The 20,476-nt window shown below is 44.4% G+C and overlaps 1 protein-coding gene across 1 annotated transcript in view; it reads right to left on the bottom strand.

Moving 5' to 3' along the window:
• Positions 1 to 20,476, bottom strand: part of LOC139275583 (glutamate-rich protein 6) — a 154,608-nt gene that overhangs the window by 31,535 nt on the left and 102,597 nt on the right. The window contains exons 8-10 of the mRNA XM_070892754.1: positions 17,424 to 17,488; positions 6,467 to 6,612; positions 4,295 to 4,377 (exon numbers count right to left, since the gene is read on the bottom strand). Coding sequence (XP_070748855.1) covers positions 4,295 to 4,377; positions 6,467 to 6,612; positions 17,424 to 17,488 — 294 coding nt within the window. The remainder of the gene's footprint in view (positions 1 to 4,294; positions 4,378 to 6,466; positions 6,613 to 17,423; positions 17,489 to 20,476) is intronic.

Genomic DNA, 20,476 nt, shown 5'->3' with positions numbered 1-20,476 from the left:
ACTTTATAATTGACCACGGCATAAATCACGTCAAGACGGCACCGTTCAAGCCGGCCTCCAACGGCCAGGCGGAGAGAGCAGTGCAAATCATTAAACAAGGCATGCTTAAAATCCAAGGTCCCACGCTGCAGGATCGCCTGTCGCGACTGCTGCTGGCATACAGATCTCGTCCGCACTCATTGACTGGGATCCCCCCCGCGCAACTGTTGATGAAAAGGGCTTTAAAAACAAGGCTCTCATTAATCCTCCCAGACATGCACGAAATCATTGAGGCAAAGCGCTGTAAGCTGACTGAGTACCATGACAGAAATTCGAGGGGGAGATGGAATGAGATAGGGGACAAAGTGTTTGTACTAAACTATGGCAGGGGTCCCAAATGGCTTGCAGGGACAGTAATGGGCAAGGAAGGAAACAGACTACTGGTAGTATAAATGGACAATGGCAAAATCTGCCGGAGGCATGTAGACCAAGTCAAAAGCAGATTTACCAACAACACTGCGGAACCAGAGGCAGACTACAATGTGGAACTCACACCACACCTGGTGGACAGACAGAGGGAACAACCTGAGGAAAGGGCAATCCCAACAGACAGCCCAGGCGAGTCAACAACAATCACACCAATCGAAACAGACAGCCCAGGCGAGATACCAGCAACCACACCCAAAGAAAAACAGACACCAAGGCAAACAACTGAATCACAACTCAGATGCTCCACGCGAGAGCGTAGACCACCTGAGAGACTGAACCTATAAAGACAATAAGATCTTGGGGGTGGGTGATGTCATGTATCTTACATTATTATATATAACTGTATCCTAACATGCTATACATGACTGTAATAAGATATGACCTGTAACAACCAGCATACCTTACCACCAGGGGTGCACTTGCAAGAGACAGGTATATAAGGTCAGGTCTCAGGCAAATGCAGCATTCCAGAGCTGTGAAATAAAGGTGCAGGTCCAGAGTGACCTTGACTTCACTACATGCCTCGAGTGAATCTGTACTGAGGGGACAGGACTTTACAATGAGCTCCTTGTACATCTTGGTCGTTGTCTTCGCTGGTGCCAGCAAGTCCCTGACGAGGCCATAGACGGTGGGCCCACAACTGGTTACAAGATAGCTCTGCGCTTATCAGCCAATGTGGCCGGGTCGTCTCCTACCAGGTCATTTGCTATGAAGAAGTGGTTGAGCCTCTCCACAAAGGCGTCCCAATCATCACCATCGGCGAACTGCTGCAACGTACCAAGGGTAGCCATTTTCGCATGAAAGTTCGTAATCTCGTCGCCAATTGTTGTGTCCTTGGATGCTCTAATAATGACTCCACGAGGCAATGTGTTGTACTTGAACTGTAGTGACCTTAGTCCTTTATTTGTTAACTCCAGAGTGAGGATCACACCTGGTGGCCTGCCTTTTATACTAGGCCAGGCACACCTGTATAGGTAACCTACAAGTCTCCAACTGCTATACCCTCTGATGGCACACCTTGTGATAGTACCAACAGTAGCCATACATGACAGTTTATTCCTACTCTTTGCTTCCTGTCTGCCAACCAGTTCTCTATCCACGTCAATACATTACCCCCAATACCATGTGCTTTAATTTTGCACACTAATCTCTTTTGTGAGATCTTGTCAAAAGCCTTTTGAAAGTCTAAATACACCACATCCACTCGCACCCCCTTCTCCACTCTACGAGTTACATCCTCAAAAAATTCTAGAAGATTTGTCAAACATGCTTTTCCTTTCATAAATCCATATTGACTTGGACCAATCCTGTCACTGCTTTCCAAATGCGCTGCTATTACATCTTTAATAATTGGTTCCAACATTTTCCCCACCACTGATGTCAGACTGACCAGTCTATAATACCCTATTTTCTTTCCACCTCCTTTTTTAAAAAGTGGGGTTACATTAGCTACCCTCCAGTCCATAGGAACTGATCCAGAGTCTATAGAATGTTGGAAAATGACCACCAATGCATCCAGTATTACTAGGGCCACTTCCTTAAGTACTCTGGGATGCAGACTATCAGGCCCTGGGGATTTATCGGCCTTCAATCCCATCAATTTTCCGAACACAATTTGCTGACTAACAAGGATTTCCTTTAGTCCCTCCTTCTCGCTAGACCCTCGGTCCCCTAGTATTTCTGGAAGGTTATTTGTGTCCTCCTTCATGAAGACAGAACCAAAGTATTTGTTCAATTGGTCTGCCATTTCTTTGTTCCCCATTATAAATTCACCTGATTCTGACTGTAAGGGACATTTGTCTTCATTAACCTTTTTCTCTTCATGTATCTGTAGAAACTTCTGCAGTCAGTTTTTATGTTCCCGGCAAGCTCATATTCTATTTCACCCTCCTAATTAAACCCTTTGTCCTCCTCTGCTGAATTCTAAATTTCTCCCAGTCCTCAGGTTTGCTGCTTTTTTTGGCCAATTTATATGCCTCTTCCTTGGATTTAATACTATCCCTAATTCCCCTTGTAAGCCACGGTTGAGCCACCTTCCTCATTTTATTTTTTACGCCAGATAGGGATGTACAATTGTTGAAGTTCATCCATGTGATCATTAAATGTCTGCTATTGCCTATCCACCGTCAACTCTTTAAGTATCATTCGCCAGTCTATCCTAGCCAAATCATGTCTCATACCGTCGAAGTTACCTTTCTTTATGTTCAGGACTCTCGTCTCTGAATTAACTATGTCACTCTCTATCTTAATGAAGAACTCTAACATATTATGGTCACTCTTCCCCAAGGGGCCTCGCACAACAAGATTGCTAATTAATCCTCTCTCATTACACAACATCCAGTCTAGGATGGCCAGCTCTCTAGTTGGTTCCTCGACATATTGGTCTAGAAAACCATCGCTTATACACTCCAGGAAATCCTCCTTCATCGTATTGCTACCAGTTTGTTGAGCCCAATCGATATGTAGATTAAAGTCACCCATGATGACTGCTGTATCTTTATTGCACGCATCCCTAATTTCCTGTTTGATGCCATCCAAGTGATTGTTAATTTTGTCCTGGATTATCATTTCTAAATGCTTCCCCCCCACCAAGGTTAAACTGACTGGCCTGTAGTTGCTGGGTTTAGCCTTTTTTGAACAAGGGTGAAACATTTGCAATTCTCCAGTCCTCTGGCACCACCCCAGTATCTAAGGAGGATTGGAAGGTTACGGCCAGTACCTCTGCAATTTCCATCTTTACTTCCCTCAGCATCCTAGGATGCATCCCATCCGGTCCTGGTGACGTATCTACTTAAGTACAGCCAGTCTTTCTCGTATCTCCTCTATCAATTTTTATCCCATCCAGTGTCTCCTCTTTCACTATGACTTTGGCAGCATCTTATTCCTTGGTAAAGACAGGTGCAAAGTACTCATTTAGTACCTCAGCCATGCCTTCTGCCTCCATGTGTAGGTCTCCATTTTAGTCCCTAATCGGCCCCCTTAAAGGACATTAGTGAATCGATGGGTTTTTATGACAATCCGATAGTTTCATGGTCACCATTTTTATTCCAGATTTATTTAATTAACTGAATTTATATTCCCCTGCTGCCTTGGTGGGATTTGTACTCACATCTCTGGATCATTAGTCCAGGCCTCTGAATTACTTGTCCAGTAACATAACCATTATGCTACTGTTCGCAAAAGATAAGTGGAATATTAAAACGAGGAGAGAGGGATTAGACTTGATGGTTTTGTGTGGGGGTAGGGGTTCAATGCTGGTAATGACTTGATGGGCTGAATGGCCTGATACTGTGCTGTAAGTTTCTATGATTTCCAATGTAAACCGTCTCCAGCCTCTATGATTCATCAGTACAGGGAGATGGTACTCATTGTGAAAGAAAGACTTTCATTTATATAACACCTTTCATGACCTCAAGACATAATCTAGGAAATGTGCACACAGCAAACATGTCACAAACAGCAATGTGATAATGACCAGATAATCTGTTTTAGTGATGTTGGTTGAGGGATAAATATTGGCCAGGACACCGGGGACAACTTCCCTGCTCTTGCCATGGGATCTTTTACATCCAACGGAGAGGGCAGACAGGGGCCTCAGTTTAATGTCTCATCCGAAAGACCAACAGTGCAGCACTTCCTTGGTACTGAATTAGAGGTCAGCCTAGATTTGTGTTCCAATCTCTGGAGTGGGACTTGAACCCACAACCTGCTGCCACAGCTAACACCTGCCCTATAAATCATGGGTTGTAACTAACTGCAGGGCGCATGGTGACATAACACATTTTTTTGACATTACACGTTAACAGCTGAGATGATTATTGGATACAAAACATTACCGGTTCCATCTGGGAACCTGGTGAGAAACTTTTGTCCATTTGGGTAATATTTCTCCACAATTTCAAGGCGTCTCTGTGGGGAAAAAAAACACAAGGCATCCTGTTACGTTTTGTTTGTTGCTTCGGATTTACATTACACAAAGGTAAAAATCTGACCAAAAAAACACAGAACCCAAATCCAGGCTCCCACTCTACAAAATAAGTGAAATATATCTAAGCCTCCAGTAATTGCCCAAGGAGCCATTCTTCATGTGTGACTCTGGGATGCTACAATGTTGGCAGGCAATTCAACTGTAAGAGGCATCACTCACTCGGCACTCATACGTGTGCTCTTTCCAGCAGCATCCACTAGATGGTGATTAGGAGCAGGAAGCCTGGCCGATCTTCCTCACTTCCCTACCCCATATGAGCAGTGGTTTGTCATTTTGCTATTCTCTCTCCACAACCTTCCTTGCATCTGTGCTCAAGGGGCAGGGCCCTTACCAGATGGAGGTTGCTGCTGACTGTCTGCATTCTTGTTTTCTTAATTTCTCCCCGCCCCCCCCAGCGTGTTAAAAATTGAGCCTTGGTTCTGCGTGTGTACAATAAAGTCGGATTTATTCATTCAGTGCAGCGCCTTTGATTAGCGTTCTCCCAGTCTGAGGTGCACTGTACTAACGTGACCCCCGGACTACCTTCGAAGTCTGTCGCAGGAATATCAGATACAACAGCAATCCTGTGTGCAAAGGAAAACACTATATAAAATATACCCCTCACACCTCGTCCATTTAATGTCCCACTAAATCCCAGCATTCCCAATGGGCAGCAGCCAGCTGTGTGTGGAAGGATGATGTGAATAATAACTAGCTATGAAATAGTCTCTAATTCTGGTTTATCAAACCAGCCCTACAACAAATGTACACTAACACACTTTTTAAGGCTGTGGTTAGCTTTTGACAGTACACTGGAAGATGCTTAAAAGCCACACAGGGACCTCTGGGTAAAGAGTGACATTTATAGAGCACCTTATCACATCCTCAGGAATCCCAAAGCAAGCATGTCGAATCCAATTACCTTTTAAGTGTAGTCACTGTTGTGTAGGCAAAATGGCAACCGAAAATGCACAAAGCAAGATCTCACAAACAGCAAATGAGATAAATAACCAGTTAATAACAGCTTGCTGGTGTTTGTTGAGGAGTGAATGGTGGAGAACTCGCTTACTCACAGTGCAACAGAATCTTTAACGTCAACACCCTGCTCTTTAGCTACTGCCATGGAATTTTGGAGTCTATCTGAATGCCTCATTTGAAAGATGGGACCTCCAACAAAGCAACACTCCCTCAGTACAGTACTGCACTGGAGAATCAGCCTGGATTATGGCCGAGAAATTGCATGGCGCCCACCCATTTTTTGGACGCTAAACAGGCACCTAACCCTTCAATATAGCGGGCAGGAAGCACACGCTTATTACGAGCCGGAAATGCGCCGCCCACCATATTGGTATAGGAAAATAATAGGAGTCAGGGCTCATGCCTCACACAGGCGTTAGGTCCTCCACATATGCCAATAAGGGGCCTAGCCTATTTGGGCCCCCTTGGCAATACTGATTTGTCTTGAGGCACCCGGCGCTGGCTGCATTCAGGAAAATCAGGTCTATCTGAAGCCATACTTCCCTGAATATGGAGCCAGAAGTAGGAGGGTTCCTCCTGACCCCAAGTTAAAACGTGGACCGCTGCCGACCATCGCTCACCCCAACCCCCCCAATCATAATCCTGATTCTTCTGATTGCTGCCGCTAGGCACCCCTCTCCCAGCCACCAGCACCCTCCCACCCAATCGCCTTTATGGACTTGTCTGCAGCCTTTGAGGCCTCTTCTCCGACAAGCTGCCTGGGGACTTCCATTAGGTGTCCGCAGCTTGCCGGTTCAATTTTAATGAGGCCCCAGCATAATATTAGGTGCGTCTTGGGCCTATCCATTCAGGCGCAAGAATGGTTCCCTGCCTGCCCATATTTGGGCACAGAGGAATTATTACCCTATGTACTCAAGTACTGGATTGGGGCTTCAACCCACATCCTTCTTAGAGATGAGAGTGTTACCACTGATCCAAACGGACTGGGAGCTAGGAGCTGGGAGCACCCGTGGTTTGAAGTTTAAATGGAATGGATGCAGGAGCCTGCCTCACCTTCAGTTCCTTGTAGGATTGTGCACTGGGAACGTAAAGCGAGAGATCTTCATATGCACTATGCACTGCTATGCGAGGTCTTAATGTCCAACCTTGTTTGCTACAATATTCTGATGATAGCTTGTATGAGATGGTCTTTGAGTGAGCTGAAATAACCACAGTGATAAATGAAAGGAATCGCAGCTAATTCTGGGAGGTAAACTGGATTAAAAACCATAATGTACTTTAGCAGTTTTTTTAAAAAACAGTAGAATTTATGTTTTCCTTTTCTTCTAATCTCCACACATCAAAAATCCAACTTAACTAATGGAATGGATACAGGAAATGAGAATTGTACATTAATGGGAAGCTATTTTAAGATGTTTGCATTCAAGCACTCTCTGGGCTACAGATGTCTCCCTCTGTGTCATCCCCTTTAATGTCCCCATTACTAATTGTTACACAAATACCTTAATGTTGTCCAATGCAGTCAACATCAGTTATAACTGAGCCTTAGTGAACATTTTCTAAGCCAGCAATGGTTGGAAAGACTTTCATAATCCTATTGAGACTCCAAATCCCCCTTTTTTGGAAACGACCAATCCACAATTGACCCCTGAACTGCCCAGGTGTAACGCACGGTGAGGGAGAGAGTTCACCTGTTACACGATCTTGCTATGTAGATGAAAATGGGGTGAAATTAATGTTAAGCAAAAAAAAAGTTAGTCGCATGTACACAAAATGGGAAATCCAATTTTGTGATCACGACAACTTCTTTTGGCCAAAGTTGCTGACAGGATGTTCAGTTGGTAACGTATCATATGCCACCATTGACAGGTGATGGGCTGGTTCACTCATGGGTTCAGATCCATTCAGTGTTCTGGTGCTACTTATTTGATCAATAATGGCTCCAGCATCACTAGCCCACATTCATTTTTTATAAAGTTCTTCCCATTTTATAAGATCTTCAGTTTGGCACTGGTGGCTATGGTTCATTGAAACGCCCCACTTCCCACTTTAGATAGTTAACCAGACTGCAAAAGCAGTGAGCGTGCACTCATTGAATCAGAAACGTTCCTTCTAGGTCATCTCTTCAGCCATGACCATGAGTTTAAGCTTGACTTTGGCACAATTAGATAAACTCATTGCCACTTTCCGGCAAAGTTCTAACTCCACTGCAACATGACCATGGTTGAATCCATTCTTGCACTACTGATGTGAAGACAGTGAAGAGGAAGAAGAATCCCAAGAGGTTTCTTTTGGTCATCTTTTATACTGATGGAACTCTGGCCCCGAAATGTGTGTGGCCTCATTTACTTTGTAACATCATAATTAAGCAAATCTGCCAGATAAAGCTGCTTCCTGTAGCAGAAGGATGACCCTTATGATCCTTTTCTTTGATTCCTGTAGGCTTGACTATTCCAAGGCACTCCTGGCCGGCCTTCCACCTTGCACTCTCTGTGAGCCCATCCAAAACTCTTAAATCTTCAGTCTCAATATTTTCTCCGTTACCATTTTTTACCTTGTTTTCAATCAAGTAAGTTTCTCCCCTTGATTTATATTTAGTTTTCCTTATATCTCTGGTACTTTATCCTCATCCTCTACTGTCAAGACCAATGCAAAGTAATCATTTATCAAGTCTGCCCTTTCCTTATTTTCAGTTAAGATATCACCTGCATCTGTCTTTAAGGGGCCCACATTATCCTTAGCCGCCCTCTTTCTCTAAATTACACGTAAAACCTTTTAGTGTTGTCCTTGATGTCCCTTGCAAGTTTTTTCTCATATCCCCTTTCCGTAGCTCTTACTAATTTTTTTGTATCCCTCTGCTGTTCTTTATATCTCTCCCAGCCTGCGGGATCTCCGCTATTCTGTGCATTTGTGTAAGCCCTTTCCTATAATTCTATACCCTCTCTCAGCGCTTCTGTTGACCAAGGTTGTGCAATACGTATCTCAAGTTGAAACGTGGAAATGATCTGCAGCACATCGACCAGTAGGACTCGCTTTGGGGTCACAGATATTGATGTTCTATTTTAATAATGTGTGATCACTTTAAACAGGGAAGTTGAATTTTCTGGTGCAACAGAGTTCACCAGTGACGTTACACCTTCTCTTACACACCAGGAAGGCGAGGTAGAACATCAAAAAGAATTTACTACAACACAGTCCCAGACAGTCTGGACTTCATTGAATACACCAGGTCCTTCACTGACAGGTAAGTTATGGTTGTGCTGCAGTTTGTCACACGTTTAGTCTGCCTGTTTCAGGGATTTGTTTTGCCCAGGGGATTGATTATCTTTAATTATAAGGACGTTTACTTCCTTAGGAGCAGAGAACAAACAAACTTTCTCTTATTTTCAGTGGAATGCCCCAAAGGAGCGTCTGTGAGCTGCAGTCTGCTCCGAGTTCCCCTGGTCCATGCCTTTGTTACCTCCAGACGTGATTTTTCGAACGCTCTCCTGCCCAGCTTCCCACCTTCCACACTCCATAAACTTGAGCTCATCCAAAACTCGCTGCCCGTATCCTAACTCGTAACAAATCCTGTTCACCCATCACCCCTGTGCTCACTGACCTACAATGGCACCCAGTCCAACAACACCTCAATGTTATCATTCTTATCCTTCTTTTCAAATCGTTCCATGGCCTCGTCCCTCCTTATCTCTGTAATCTCCTTCTGCACAACAACCCTTTGCTCCTCCAATTCTGGCCTCTTGTACATCCCCACTTTTCATTGCTCTACCTTTGGTGGCTGTGCCTCCAGTTCCTAGGCCTTAACTTTGGAATTCCCTCCCTAAATCTCTCTGCTTCTCTCTCCTCCTTTAAGATGCTTAAGACTTACCTCTGTAACCAAGCTTTTGGTCACCTGCCCTATTATTTCATGTAGCTCAATGCCAAATTTTGTTTTATAAATCTCCTGTGAAGCATCTTGGGACGCTTTACTACATTAAAGATGCTATACGAATGCAAGTTGTTGATGTTTTTGGGTCTTCCAATCCGTATGCCACAGCCATTGAAAATGTCCTGATTACTTGTGCTAGCAATTCAGAATCCATGACCAAGAGGACAACATTGTTAAATCCCTCTGCCAATGAGGAAAGAGGAAAGACTAGCAAGTAAACAAAAAGCAAACAACTGCAGATGCTGGAAGGCAGGCTGGTGCCCCTGTCACAACACTGAGAAGTCGGGGCAGTCTGTACCTTTGATATTGACCTACCTTTCTTCTCCTAGGTTTCTGGCCTGCTGGACCCTACTCCGCTTTGCCAGTTTCTTGGTCTTCCATTTCTACCTGCCCACCCCCCAAACCTGCTCAGCTCTTCAAACGTCCTCTGTGACTTGTAAATGTCTTTAATTTTTCTCATTATGCCTCCTATTGCCTCATGTTAAGTTCACTTCAGCCATGTGTGTGTGTGTGCATGCGTGTGTGTACACATGGGTGTGAGTATGCATGTATGCACGCTTGCATGTGCATGTACACGTGGGTGTGGGTATGTATGTATGCGCACTTGTGTGTGCACGCGTGTGTGTACACATGGGTGTGGCTATGCATGTATGTGTGCTTATGTGCACTTATGTGTGTGTACACATGGGTGTGGGTAAGTATGTATGCACGCCTGTGTGTGCATGTGTGTGTACACATGGGTATGCATGTAGGCACGCTTGTGTGTGTTTACACATGGGTGTGGGTATGTATCTATGCACGCTTGTGTGTGCGTGCGTGTGTACACATGGGTATGGGTACGCATGTATGCGTGCTTGCGTGCGTGTGTGTGTGTGTACACATGGGTGCGGATATGCATGTATGTGCGCTTGCACGTATGTTGGGTGCAGGTATGCATGTATGCGTGCTTGCGCGTGTGTGTACACGTTTCTTTGTTTTTTTTCTCCCTCTTCTGTTTGTTCTGTTGCTTTTTAATGCTGTTTAACTGCAACAGCTTTTGGTTCTGACATTTCACCCCTTTTCTCTCCACATTGCGGTCTAACCTGCTGAATGTTTCCAAAATTATCTTGTTTTGCCTCAGTTTGAAGGGAGTGTCAAAGCCCAGCCAGCAAATTCCATCATTAAACTCATTGCACAATTTGCTCAGAGTTTAATGGTTGTAACTATCAGCCCATTAACCTCCATACTGTGCTCCTGTAGTTCATTGGCGATGTTCTCTATACCTGTTGGGACAAGTCATGATTTGTAGGATACCGAAGCTCTTTAACTCTAGGGGTCCTTCTCTTCACTCTGCGATGTTAGACCTCCATCCACAATCCGGGGAATTCTAGGGCTTTGATATGTACGCTATTTTCCCCCTTCTCTCAGGGAGTGGCTGGACATGTGATTGAGCTATGTGTTTGTTTTGGCGTCCATTCTTCGATTAGGTCGCCTGTGCCACATACTCGCTCCCAATTCTGCTCCATAACTAGCTTGTGGTACGTGTGTGTGAGAAATTGATCCATTCTGAAATTCCTTTTTTACTTCCAGTGAAACTGGATTATTGGGTTAACAGGTTACTACCTCAGTCCCACTGGTTCATGGTGCAGCATTAACCTGCTCAGGTGCCTTTACCACAATTATATTAACCAGTTCCTGCCTCCCTAATCACAGAAGCAGGTTTCGAAGTTCAGGGCAGTCATGTGTGATGGATCATTGAGGAGTGGAGAACCTGTAACCTCAATAAGCTTACAATTTATTGCAACTGGATTCACTCAGCACTAGACCTAAGCTGCCACTTAGCTTAGTGACTAAAGTAAATGTTGGTCCCTTAGAAGATGAGAAGGGGGATTTAATAATGGGAAATGTGGAAATGGCTGAGATCTTAAACAATTATTTTGCTTCGGTCTTCACAGTGGAAGACACAAAAACCATGCCAGAAATTGCTGGTCACAGGAATGTGGGAAGGGAGGACCTTGAGACAATCACTATCACTAGGGAGGTAGTGCTGGACAGGCTAATGGGACTCAAGGTAGACAAGTCCCCTGGTCCTGATGAAATGCATCCCAGGGTATTAAAAGAGATGGCAGAAGTTATAGCAGATGCATTCGTTATAATCTACCAAAATTCTCTGGACTCTGGGGAGGTACCAGCGGATTAGAAAGCAGCTAATGTAACGCCTCTGTTAAAAAAGGGGGCAGACAAAAGGCAGGTAACTATAGACCGGTTAGTTTAACATCTGTAGTGGGGAAAATGCTTGAAGCTATCATTAAGGAAGAAATAGCGGGACATCGAGATAGGAATAGTGCAATCAAGCAGACGCAACATGGATTCATGAAGGGGAAATCATGTGTAACTAATTTACTGGAATTCTTTGAGGATATAACGAGCATCGTGGATAGAGGTGTACCGATGGATGTGGTGTATTTAGATTTCCAAAAGGCATTCGATAAGGTGCCACACAAAAGGTTACTGCAGAAGATAAAGGTACGCGGAGTCAGAGGAAATGTATTAGCATGGATAGAGAATTGGCTGGCTAACAGAAAGCAGAGAGTCGGGATAAATGGGTCCTTTTCGGGTTGGAGATCGGTAGTTAGTGGTGTGCCACAGGGATCGGTGATGGGACCACAACTGTTTGACAATATACATAAATGACCTGGAAGAGGGGGCAGAGTGTAGTGTAACAAAATTTGCAGATGACACAAAGATTAGTGGGAAAGCGGGTTGTGTAGAGGACACAGAGAGGCTGCAAAGAGATTTAGATAGGTTAAGTGAATGGGCTAAGATTTGGCAGATGGAATACAATGTCGGAAAATCTGAGGTCATCCACCTTGGAAAAAAAAACAGTAAAAGGGAATATTATTTGAATGGGGAGAAAATACAACAAGCTGCGGTGCAGAGGGACCTGGGGGTCCTTGTGCATGTATCCCAAAAAGTTAGTTTGCAGGTGCAGCAAGTAATCAGGAAGGCGAATGGAATGTTGGCCTTCATTGCGAGAGGGATGGAGTGCAAAAGCAGGGAGGTCCTGCTGCAACTGTACAGGATATTGGCGAGGCCGCACCTGGAGTACTGCGTGCAGTTTTGGTCACCTTACTTAAGGAAGGATATACTAGCCTTGGAGGGGGTACAGAGCCGATTCACTAGGCTGATTCCAGAGATGAGGGGGTTACCTTATGATGATAGATTGAGTAGACTGGGTCTTTACTCATTGGCGTTCAGAAGGATGAGGGGTGATCTTATAGAAACATTCAAAATAATGAAAGGGATAGACAAGATAGAGGCATAGAGGTTGTTTCCATTGGTCGGGGAGACTAGAACTAGGGGGCACAGCCTCAAAATACGGGGGAGCCAATTTAAAACCAAGATGAGAAGGAATTTCTTCTCCCAGCGGGTTGTGAATCTGTGGAATTCTCTGCCCAAGGAAGCAGTTGAGGCTAGCTCATTGAATGTATTCAAATCACAGATAGATAGATTTTTAACCAATAAGGGAATTAAGGGTTATGGGGAGCGGGCGGGTAAGTGGAGTTGAATCCACGGCCAGATCAGCCATGATCATTTTGAATGGTGGAGCAGGCTCGAGGGGCTAGATGGCCTACTCCTGTTCCTAATTCTTATGTTTTATGTTCTTAGGTACAGTTTTATTACTACAGAGCAGCACAAAATGTATCTCATTCTCTTACTGGCAACAGAGCAGCAAAGGTGAGAGTGAGAAAGAAGATTAATGCAAATTTTGTCACTGTGTACGCCAGAACTTTTCAATCATTATATACTTAAAATGTCGAGTGGATGATCCTGCTTGGCCTCCTCCCGAGGGCCCTACCATCATAGATACCAGTGTCCAAACAATTCAGTTCACGCCTAGTGATATTGAGAAGTGGCTAAGTTCACTGGACACAGCAAAGACTGTGGGCCCGAACAATATCCCGGCTGTGGTGTGTTATGTATGCAACACCTTGTAACCAGCATTCTACCGCCACCAGAGGGTGCATCTGTTGGAGTCCCAAAGGATCCCAGCATCCCTTGGGAGCACTGCATATAAGCTGGCCTCCCTTGCTGTTCCAGCACTCTGAAGTCAGAACAAAGAGACTAAGGTCACATTTACTCAAGTCTACAGTACTCAGTCACATTACTTTATTTGAGACATAACAACAGGTGATGAGTAATAGATAACGAACCATCACGCGAAAATGCAGAGAACTGTTGGTATCCTGGAGAAATTCTCAGAAGGTGAGGATTGGGAAGCCTTTGTGAAGCGACTTGACAACGAGCTGGAAGGGAATGAGAACGCTGCCAAACGAAGGGCGATCCTCCTCACCGTCTGCAGGGCAACAACCTATGGCCTCATGAAGAATCTTCTTGCTCCGGTGAAACCAACAACCAAATCGTATGAAGAACTGTGTACGCTGGTCCGGGAGCACCTAAATCCGAAGGAGAGCGATCTGATAGCAAGGTATCGATTTTACACATGTCAACGGTCTGAAAGCCAGGAAGTGGCGAGCTACGTCGCCAAACTAAGGCGCCTTGCAGGACATTGTGAATTCGGTGGATTCCTGGAGCAAATGCTAAGAGACTTTTTTGTACTTGGCATTGGCCATGAGGTTATCCTTTGCAAACTATTGACTGTTGAAACACCGAACCTGAGCAAAGCCATAACGATAGCCCAGGCATTTATGTCCACCAGCGATAACACCAAACAAATTTTGCAGCATAAAGATGCATCGGCAAGTACTGACACAAAGTAACGTCGTTTTCAGGCAGGAATGCATAGGGCAGAACATACACGCATGCAGCTGCATGACCTCAGATGACTCAGAGTCCGCCATCAAGTGTGACTACGAAGCAATTAACACCTTGTTGGCACTGCAGAGGTGATCATTGAGCCCATCAATGCCGCTTCAAACACTGTGCGTGCAAAGTCTGTGGAACAATGGGACACCTCCAGCGAATGTGCAGATGAGTTGCAAACCTTGCAAACCACCATGTTGCAGAGGAAGACCAATCCATGGCGGATCAAACTGAACTAGAGATGCGAACCGAGGAGGCAGAAATGTACAGGGTACACACCTTCACCACTGTAGGGGAGGATGAAAACCCCCTCATTTTACCCAGAAGGAAAAGGGCTGTGGGATCAGTCTGTGCTGTGAATTGAAACTGATACAGTTTGACCTTGGCAGAGCAGTGATTGGACGGGGGAGGATACCAGAGGGCCAATGGTGGGACAGAGTCAGCCTGAAGCATGGGGCTTTCAAGCCAATGGGAGAGCACTTGCTTGAAAACTGTGGGACTGACTCACAGCCATTATCGGACTATTGTCTTCCCCATGTTTACACGATGGAAGGAAATTATGCAGACCTTCAGAAAACTAGGGAACCCAAAACAAACCAAGGGCCTACACAATGGTTACAGGAGGCCAACCCAATTAACATCTACTCAAACCTTGAGTAGGTTAGAAAAACTGAATTGGAAGAAAATCCACGAAGCTGAACTCATCATCCCCAGCAGCCCAGCAAGGCCAGCTGCGCAGCAGCCCAGCGAAGGCCCAACCAACTCACCTGCACTTGTGTTTGTACCAAGACGATCGATTAGGGAGCGGAAAGCCTCAGATCGTCTCACCCAGTAAATAAGTGTACTATTGACTTTGGGGGATGGGTGGTGGAGTGATGTTATGTATGCAACACCTTGTAACCAGCATTCTACCACCACCAGAGGGCACATCTGTTGGAGTCCCAAGGGATCTCAGCATTCCTTGGGAGCACTGCATATAAGCAGGCCTCCCATGCTGTGCCAGCACTCTGGAGTCAGAATAAAGAGACTAAGGTCACACTTACTCAAGTCTACAGTATTTCAATCACATTGCTTTATTTGAGACATAAAATGGTGCACCAGAGCTAGTCGCTCTCCTGGCCAAGCTCTTCCAATACCACGACACTGCCATCTACCCGAAAATGTGGAATATTGCTCAGGCATGTCCCATCCCAAAAAAAAGCATCAATCATCCAATTACCAGCCGATCAACCTCCTGCCAACCTTCAGTAAAGTCACAGAAGGAGTGATCAGTAGTGCCATCGATGACACCATCTCACTGTTGTTCAGCTCAGGTTCTGCCAGATCCACTCAGCTCCAGACCTCATCGCGGCCTTGATCCAAACATAGATACAAGAGCTGAATCCCAGAGGAGAGGTGAGAGTAGCTTGATATCTAGGCAGCATTTGACTGACTATGACACCAAGGAGTGCTAGAGAAAGTGATATCAATGGGGGGAAAGGGAAAATCCTCCAATGGCTGGACTGATGACTGTGGTTGTTGGAGGCCAGACATTGCAATTCCAGGACATCACTGCAGGAGTGCATCAGGGAAGAGTTCTCAGCCCAACCAACTTCAACTGCTTCATCAATGACCTTCCCTCCATCATAAGGTCAGGAGTGGGGTTGTTCATTGGCAAATCCCACTGTTCAGCTTCACTGCTTGGAAGGGTATAGCTGCAACAACGCTCAAGAAGCTCCACACCACGCAGAGCCGGTTAGTTTGTTTAATCACTGGACTTAATATCGACCCACTCCTCCAACAGCGCACTGTAGCTACAGTGTGTACTGTCTACACGGTGCACTGCAGCAATTCACCAAAGTCACTTCGACAGCACCTCCATTTCCCGCGATCTCTATCTCCTAGAATGACAAGAGCAGCAATGTCATGGGAACACCATCACCTCTGAGTTCCCCTCCAAGTCACTCACTATCTTGCCGTTCCTTTTTGTTGCAGAGTCGAAATCCTGTGGAGAACCAGTGTCACTCAAATCCAAATTTTTAACATGCAATCAATGACAAATAAAGAACGCTGTCTGCTATACCAATCTTTTTTCCCAAACTTCGGAAAATATTCATTGTACCTGTTTCCGGATATTCTTCAGCTACTGTTTCTAGGTCTTCTTTAAATAACTATCTTCAGTCCATAGTAAACATGCAGCTACATATATAATAAACATATCATAGTTCAACTGAGAAATACCAAATGTTTAAAATGTGGAATCATAGAATCTTACCGCACAGAAGAAGGCGATTTGGTCCATGTTGAAGGAGCTATCCAATTAGTCCCACTTCCCTGCTATTTCCCATAGCCCTGCAAATGTTTCCTTTTCAGTTATATATATATCAAATTCCCTTTTCAAAGTTATTATAGAATCTGCTTCCACCACTCTTTCAGGCATGCATTCCAGATCATCACAATTCACTGTGTAAAAAAAATTCTCATCTCCCTTCTGGTTCTTTTGCAAATTACCTTAAATCTGTGTCCTCTGGTTATCGACCTTCCTGCCACTGGAAACAGTTTCTCGCTATTTATTCTATCAAAATCTGTCATAATTTTGAGCACCTCTATTATATCTCCCCATAACCTTCTCTGCTCTAAGGAAAACAATCCCAGCTTCTCACCATATAACTGAAATCCCTTGTCCCTGGGTCGTCTGGATCCAGCGAAGATGGAAAAAGTAGGAGAGCATGTGCAAGAAGCAATGAAATGATGAACAGTGGGCTGAATTTGCAGAGTAAACAGTCCCTCAAACCATCAATTATATAAAATTTGAATTATTCAAGTAATATTGATGGTCTCAGTTACATTTCAATGCAAATCTCGTCCGAACCAAAAAGTTCATGCAAACACAGCAGAACTTAAAAATTCACCATGCTGATAAATCTCCTCTGTATCCTCTCCAAGGCCTCAAGTGTTGTGCCCAGAATTGGACAAAATACTCCAGCTGGGGCCCAGCCAGTGATTTATAAAGGTTTAGTATAACTCATCTGCTTTTGTGCTTATGAAGTTCTCTGTTCTCTGAGTAAGTGATCATGGGCCAGCATGGGCTATATTGGGGGTGTGACTCCACTCTATGAAGAGGCAGTGGCCAACCTATTTTGGACAGGTTGATGTTTCTGTTGGAATATCGAACAGACAACTGCCGTGCCAACGTGGTAGGCCTCTGCCGTCCACCCCCCTAATATCATCAACCATCCTTTCTATCCAGGTGTCTCTTAATAAGTCACAGGCACAGCTAATATATTAAATGTTACCTACTGAAAACGATTTTATCTCCAATCTCAATGGAGGTCATGTACATCGTCACTTCCGAAATCTTTATCCTGCAAACAATTGATACAAGGTGCAAGAAATTACTGACTGCTTTATAAAGAAAAATCTTTATGTAGTTTGTTAAAGAGTACAGTGGGGTCCACTAAAGATGAACCCTTAATCTACCAGAGAGTGAGGTGTTCTTTCAAGGCATCTACAGCACTCATTTTATTGGTTAAGTAATGAAAATACAGAAAAAGGTCACTACAGAATCTACATTTTGACCTCAGATGTAACACCACACCTCAGGGTGGATACATCGGCCTTGGAGGGGGTACAGTGCAGATTCACCAGAATGATACCGGGGCTGAAAAGGTTAAATAATGAGGACAGGTTGCATAGACTAAACTTGTATTCCCTTGAACATAGAAGATTAAGGGGTGCTCTAATTGAGGTGTTTAAGGCGATTAAAGGACTTGATAGGATAGATAGAGAGAAACTATTTCCTCTGGTGGGGGAGTCAGAATAAGAGGGCATAAACTTAAAATTAGAACTAGGACATTTAGGGGTGATGTCAGGAAGCACTTCTTCACACAAAGGGTAGTGGGAATCTGACACTCTCTCCATCAAAAAGCTGTGGATGCTCGGTCAATTAAACAGTTCAAAACTGAAGTTGATAAATTATTGTTAGGTAAGGGTATTCGGGATATGGAACCAAAGCAGGTTGAAGGAGTTAGGAAACAGATCAGCCATGATCTAATTAGAACAACTCGAGGGACTGAATGGCCTACTCCTGTTTCTATGTTGCGAGAAAAATTGCTCGAGCAAGGCTGCCATAAAGTGCCTTCAACCCCATTGTTAGACAGTATCATGAACAGTATCATGCTGTTTCCTAACTCCTTCAACCTGCTTTGGTTCCATATCCCGAATACCCTTACCTAACAAAAATTTATCAACTTCAGTTTTGAACTGTTTAATTGACCGAGCATCCACAGCCTTTTGATGGAGAGTGCCAGATTCCCATTACCCTTTTTGTGAAGAAGTGCTTCCTGACATCACCCCTAAATGTCCAAGCTCTAATTTTAAATTTATGCCCTCTTAATCTGACTCCCCCACCAGAGGAAATAGTTTCTCTCTATCTATCCTATCAAGTCCTTTAATCGTCTTAAACACCTCAATTAGATCACCCCTTAATCTTCTATACTCAAGGGAATACAAGCCTAGTCTATGCAACCTGTCCTCATAATTTAACCTTTTCAGCCCCGGTACCATTCTGGTGAATCTGCACTGCACCCCCTCCAAGTCCGATATATCCACCCTGAGGTGTGACTGCGACCGTGGTAAATTATCCCTCCTCAACCATCTCAACCTGTCTACAGCCTTTGACACGGTTGACCACACCATCCTCCTCCAATGCCTTTCCTTAGCTGTCTAGCTCAGTGGAATTGCCTTGCTTGGTTCCATTCTTACCCATCTGACCATAGCCAGAGCATCTCCAGCAATGACTGCTTACCCCATTACCTCCGGAGTCCCACAAGGTTATATCCTTATCTACACTGCCGTTCCTCAGTAATATCATCCAAAGACATGGGGTCATGTTCCAAATGTGCTCTGATGACACCCAGTACCACCTTCCTTGACCCCTCCACAGCCTCAGAGTGCTTGGCCGACATCCAGTCTTTGTTGAGCCTCAATTACCTACAGTTAAACATTTGAGAAAACCAAATCCATTGTCTTCAGCCCCCACCAAAAACTCAGTGGCCAATTCCATTCCCCTCCCCGACCATTGTCTCAGGCTTAACCATACTGCTCACAACCTCAACATTGTAGTCAACCCTGAACTGAGCTTCTGACCTCATTTCACCTCTATCACAAAGACCCACCTACTTTCATCTGCGTAACTTTGGCCACTGCCATTCCCTGCCTCAGCCTATCTGCTGCAGAAACCCTCATCCATGTCTTTGTCACCTCCCAAATCAACTACTTAAATATTCTTCTGGCTAGCCTTCCATTATCTATCCTCTGTAAATGTCAGCTCATCTAAAACTCACCACCCATATGCTATGCTACACCATGTCCCACTCAGCTGTCCCCCTGTACTTGCTGACCTACATTGGTGCACAGTCCTCTAATTTAACATTTTCATCCTCATATTTAACTTCCTCATGGCTTCACCTCTCACAATCTCTGTAATCTTCTCCAACTACAACCTCTCCCCGAACTCTCTATTGCCCTGACTCTGACTATTTGCTCATCCACTTCCCTTCACCCCAACATTGGAAGCCATGCCTTCAACCATCTGAGCCCCATACTGTGGAATTCTCTCCCTAAACTTTGCTGCCTGCCCACCTTCCTCTCCTCCTTTAGAACATCCTAAAAACCTACCTTTTAAACAAAGCTTTTCACCACCTTCTCTAATAACTCCTTCTTTGGCTCAATGTCCATTTTGGTTTGAAAGCATCTTGGAATCCCTTTCTACTTTAAAGGCACCATATAATGCAAGTTATTGAATCATTAAAAAGTCCCTTTATTAAAAATTACTTACTTATTTTTGTATTTGTTATCTTTTTTGCTCTAGATTTTTCCTCTAACTAGTCGCTCATGAGCCATGCACCTTACATAGCTGGGAGGACTGGGTCTGGCAGGTACTAATGCTGGGAGCAGTGCAAGAATGGTCTGGCTAAGACACCCCACCACCACCCAAGAAATCACCAGTGCAGCCAAGATAGATAACGTGGATGAGATAAGTAACTCGGCAGGGTGAGGGGACCAGATTCTCTACAGCACCTCAGGGTTTCCCTCCACTATACTGCATTATGGAGCCATCTCTTGTACTTGAAATTATTTTATTACAAAAGATAAATTTGCCCACACTGTAATGTAGCTGTAAGAATTAGAGGAAAGTTGCTGAGTTGGAACTGAATTGCACTTGAATTTCTGAATAGACAGTTATAATTGGCTTTATCGGGGAGGGAAAATCAAACTTTTGTTCTTTATTTTATTGAGTACTGGACACTTTTCAGCTACTTAAATATGTCCTACCTTTTCATGCATCAGCA

Source organism: Pristiophorus japonicus, chromosome 11, assembly GCF_044704955.1.
Source record: "Pristiophorus japonicus isolate sPriJap1 chromosome 11, sPriJap1.hap1, whole genome shotgun sequence".
Taxonomy (NCBI): domain Eukaryota; kingdom Metazoa; phylum Chordata; class Chondrichthyes; family Pristiophoridae; genus Pristiophorus; species Pristiophorus japonicus.
Note: the sequence above shows the minus strand (reverse complement) of the source record. Positions and strands in the feature narration are given on the sequence as shown.